The sequence below is a fragment of the Acanthisitta chloris genome, unplaced genomic scaffold (assembly GCF_000695815.1).
Source record: "Acanthisitta chloris isolate BGI_N310 unplaced genomic scaffold, ASM69581v1 scaffold6354, whole genome shotgun sequence".
NCBI lineage: Eukaryota > Metazoa > Chordata > Aves > Passeriformes > Acanthisittidae > Acanthisitta > Acanthisitta chloris.
The window spans coordinates 37,059-42,243 of record NW_008668676.1 but is presented as its reverse complement, the minus strand read 5'-3'; the positions used below and the strand labels follow the sequence as shown (position 1 = coordinate 42,243).

Genomic DNA, 5,185 nt, shown 5'->3' with positions numbered 1-5,185 from the left:
ACAGGTAGCTGCTGAGTTGTGGGAGGTCAGGTAATGCTAAATTATGTTTTAAATCATTAACTAAAAATTGTATGTTTACAAATATTCACATTTTAATTTCCTTCTAGGCTATTTAGCATCACATTATATTGATTTTTTTATCAAAATCACATAAGAACAGAATTCCTGTTTCTTCATTCATCTTCAGACTTTGATTATGTAAAATATTCTTAATACATTTTAAGAAAGCGAACGAAGCAGGGGAGTGACCTTTTTATTTAAGGAGTTTGCACTGACTGAAAAATTAAAAGAACTTGTATTGTTTAGAGGAAAGAAGGGCCTAAAGTGTACAGGTAAATTTAAGTATGCATTAGCACTACCATTCTCAAATTAAGTGCATTAACTGTAACCGTCTAAAATACAAAATATGCCTTTTCTAAGCAAACATTTCTTCTGTCTTAATTTAATCTAACAAATTCTTAAAGGGTACCAACAAGACCATCCTCACAAATTGTCAGGCATAGGGCTTGTTTGTTTGCCTCTCATGACAACACATCCCAAAATACGGAGCATATTTCTACTTGTTATTCTCCGAGTTGTCTGCCAAACTGCAGATGAATTGTAAACATGAAGAACATGTTAAGCCTATTCAAGCCCACCAAAAAAAAAAAAAAAAAAAAAGAAAAAAAATTTAAAAAAAAAGCAAAAAAAAAAGCAAAAAAAAGCAAAGGAAAAAAATAATCAAGTCTTGCACAGTAAACTCTGCTATAATTTCCTGATGTAGGTCAAAACTCAGCGGGAAATCACATTGTCTATTTTTATCCCAGTTCACTGGAAGTGCTTTACCTTTCTGTTTTCTTGATAAGCACAGCCCTGAAGATTTGTTCCTGGGGAGTTTTCTCTTTTTCATCAGTTGGTTGCACAAAAGGGTGGACAGCAGCCAAGACAAAGCCCTGCTGGTACAATTCTTGCAGCTGAGCTGGAAGATCACACAAGGAGGAGAGCTTGATTGCAGATGATCCTGGCAGCTCAGCTGGAAACAAAAAGAAATTGGTCAATAATCCTACACTGGACTATCATGTATTTTAAAATCCAGGCTCTTCAGAGTCAAGCAAGCTTCATACTCATCTACAATATTAACACCAAAATTGACCTTTCCTGAGGCCCATTTTGTATTTCAGATTTTAAGCAGGCTGTCTTGGCAAAGGACTTGTGTTACACAAGAGACTGGTGCAATTAAACAAGGAGTCAGATACACTCATGCCAAATTCACTACATAGTCTGGCAGAGATGAAGTGAAGAATTTAATAAAAACAAGGCAGTAGGTCAAAAGATATTCTCAGATTTAGTAGTCGCCATAGTAATGCAAGTTGAGGAGAATGAGCCATGAGTCAAAAATATAAAACAACAGAAAAGGGGTAAGTCAGTGAAGGCAGAACATGTCAAATTCAAAAGCAATAAACAGAAGCATCCATCTGCACAAAAGCGGTATTATCAATCTAGTTGATCACTGATGCAAAATGCTGATGAGACCAATTATCTACCAATATGACTGAAGAGGAATTTGTAGGTATATCGATAATAGGAACACTGAGAGTGATGTATACCTATAGCAAGGAGAAACCTTTTAGAATAGACACTAAACATCATACCTTAGGGTTTAAGCAAACCTGTACATACTAGGGATGAGGATGAGACATACTACATGAAGATAATCCTTCCCCAATCTGCTTACTGTAGGGTTTTATGCCTTCCTGTGAAGTATTTGATGCTGACTCTTGACAGATACTCAACATACACACAGATACAGCACTCAGGATAACAACTGCCCTATTTCCTTGGAGTCTTGTGGGCTTCAAAAGAAAATCCCATTAATCACCTGAAATAACCTTCTATTCTCTTCCTCTCTATGTCAGTAATTCTTCGTGTGTTTTTCATATCTTATGTGAAAAGACATCTCTCTTTCCTGACCTTTGGCTCTTCATTTCCATCTCTCTTGGAGGCTATTTATTATTTCATCCGTATCCATGCCAGAGCATATAGGGTACTGAGGTGCTGGATGTTCTCCCCCATTGAAACCAATAAAGAAAGGATGTTGCAAGACAGATGACAGAGGTTCCCAGCACCTTGCAGGCCTTCACTAAATAAAAAGCACTGAGGAATAGTTTGTATGAAAGGCACCAGCAATGCAAAATAAGGTTTTATTGTACTGCTTTTTTCTTCAAACTGTGTGGCTACCCTTTATGAATAATTTAAGAGGTTATCAAAAAACTAATAAATATTCAAAACCAATAATACAGAGGAATAATTTAAATAATAATAGAATAGATGTGTTTGGTATGGGTTTTTTCTTGATATCAGACCACGTTCCAGAAGAGGATAATGGAACTTTTTGACCAGGAGTTTTAGATGCAGAATTTTTGTTATTTTTGCAAATAAAATGAGAGATCCAAGCAACACGTACACTGACAGACAATAGGGCTCTACCTTCTATAGCAGCATACAAATCACTTGAGAGTCATAAAAAGAGATGGCACAATGAATAATGCATAATAAATAATAAAACCAACTGTTACTTTCTGGACCCTACTGGGGATCAAAATGGGGAAACCTGATGTTAGAACTCCTTTTTCCCTCTTGTGGCCCAGAGATTCCAAATATTTTAGACTACACTGCAAATACTTTAATTAATTCAAAAATATGAAAGCTAGAATACCTACCTAAATGAGGGGTTTACTTGAACACAATGAAATGACTAAACTCTACACAGTAATATTAATTCTGGTAATGATGCTCCAATTATTAACAATCATCTATGAAAACTGATGCTTGCCTTGCATATGTAGGTAGGATCAGGATTCTTCTGAGGATACCTTGGTAAAATTAGTAGAAAGTCTAGTCATTAACATAGGAGAGTGATTGCTTCCTCCTGAAAGCTAAACATGAGGGGAAAGTGTGAAAATGCATGTAATTGTAGCCTTGGGATGTAACTTGATTAAAAAGGAAAGGTAATACAAAATAGAGATGGGAGGGATCATCCAGCTAGTTCATCCTATTACCCAGAGGCAGGATCAGTTCTAGTTTAGCTATTTGTCATAGTTTTCCTCATCTATTTTTAAGAACCTTTAGTAATGGAGATTCCACAAGCCCCATAAGTCATGTTTCAGCATTTCTCTATTCTTGCTATTCAAAACTTTTTTCTAGCACCTGGCCTGAATTTCCCTTTCTGAAATTCAAGACTGCTATTTCTCCACTAGAGTATTTCTTTTCTGCAGCAGCATTTTATAATTCCTAATACCTATCATGCCTTAATCTTACTCTCTTTAGACTGTATAAACTCAGTCCTTTCGATGTTCTTGTTCCCTTGTGTTTTCTGTATTTCTAAATAATTTTTGATGGTTTCTGGGAATTTCCTGATTCCCTTCAATTGGTCTGCATTTCTTTTCAAGTATAGCACCTACACTTCACCACAGTGATCCAGCACAAGCCTTATCACTGCTTCATAGAATGGAAAACCCTTTAACACTTATTACATTCCACATCAGTTCACATCATTTGGGGGGTTAGAAAAAAAAGGAAATTCGTTTTCCCACAACTAACAGTGGGAAATTTTCCTACCCTGAGCGAATTTGGGGGATTTTTCTTTCAGTTTTCAAGGGCCATTCTGACTTCCACAGTGTGAACAGCACTTCCCAGATCAGCAAACCTCAATAAATACACTGAGCAGTCTATTGCTGGAATAATTAATGAAAATGGTGAATTTTAGCAGACTCTGAGCAGAACCATTTTAAGCCTTCAGTTAATATATATTTTTGCTTTGATGCTGAACTACTGCTAATTTCTGCTTGGACTAGAGATCCTTCAGAGACAAAAGACAGTTCCTGTTACACAACTGATGCCCACAAGTTCTGTGTGAGTTTCCTGGGTCTACAGACCTCTGTTGTGTGTTGTTGTTACCCTGTGACTGGTTTGTGTGATATGGATTCCACCCCAAAAATCTCTGGTACTTGTCATCTCCTGGGTATTTTACAAGTAAGTTATTTCTTCCAGTATCTTTCTGGGCATTAAGTTGGACTAACAATCATACAGTTCTCTTTAAATGTAGGTTAAAAAAGGACATCATACTTTGCTAGTGAGTTGCATTCATTCTTCAACAGTCTTCAATCTTAACTTATAAGATTTCAATTATTTCTTCAGCTAATTCCTCTAAGGTGCACATCTTTAAGTCTGACCTACTTGAAAACATCTATTTTATGAAATCAGTTGTCAATCTAGTCTTTTCTTACTTCACCTTAGAAAAGTGCTAACATTTTCAGAAAACTTTACGCAACTTCCAGTAAAATCCATTAAAACATTTGGTTCAACTGGTAAAGAGACTTCTAATCATGCCACTTTTGAAAGTAAAGGAAAAAAAATTGTGTACAACAGGGACTTGTGTAAGGTAAAGGAGCAAACGGAAAAAAACCCAAACAAATAAAATCTTGTATAACTCCAGTGCTTATATGCCTCATTCTGCCAAGAAATAATGCTGGCTTCTTTTAGCAGCCTCCTTGTTGCTCTTGAATTGCAGTTAGCTCCAAGTTTTAGATTCTGGTCCATGTTTCCCTATTTATTGTTGCACTTCACAACTTGACCTCAAAAGATTCCTTTGTTTATCCTGTCTACATCTAGATGAGGGTGTAAGAAACTTGTAAATGACAGAAGTGGTGTTTTTCAATTTGGCAAAGGCTGAAAGTGGAAATAGAAGTGCTCACTGCTTTTGGAACTGATTACCAGGCAAATTAGTTTGTTGCCTGACTGATAATTGAAGCTGAAAACACTTCCAGCAATGCTCAGATACATACAGAAAACTACAGTTTAGAGATCCTTCAAAAAGAAAGCAAGTTTTGTGTTATACAACTGATATCCGCAAAGTGACTTTCCTGGGTCTAGGGACTTTGCGTTCTTTGCTGCTAATGGAAAAACCTGGCCAAACACTCACACTGTCCTCATCACAGAAAAAAAAAAAAAAATCAATAAAAGGAGTGAGTTTCCATAAAAATCTACAGGTTGTGTCATGTATATTTGAAAGGGGTCATCTCTGCAGCTCCATAAAGCAATTTATGGGAAACAGAGGAATGTGGCGCAGTCTACCATAGGGATCCTGAGGGACTGAGAGCAGGCTGAGAGGTATGACTAGGGAGACAGGTATTGAAGAGAACTTTTT

At 36.5% G+C, this 5,185-nt stretch overlaps 1 protein-coding gene across 1 annotated transcript in view; it reads right to left on the bottom strand.

Moving 5' to 3' along the window:
• The window catches only part of RFTN1 (raftlin, lipid raft linker 1), an 86,789-nt gene that overhangs the window by 55,253 nt on the left and 26,351 nt on the right, over window positions 1-5,185 (bottom strand). Inside the window, exon 2 of the mRNA XM_009072995.1 lies at window positions 826-1,012. Coding sequence (XP_009071243.1) covers window positions 826-1,012 — 187 coding nt within the window. The remainder of the gene's footprint in view (window positions 1-825; window positions 1,013-5,185) is intronic.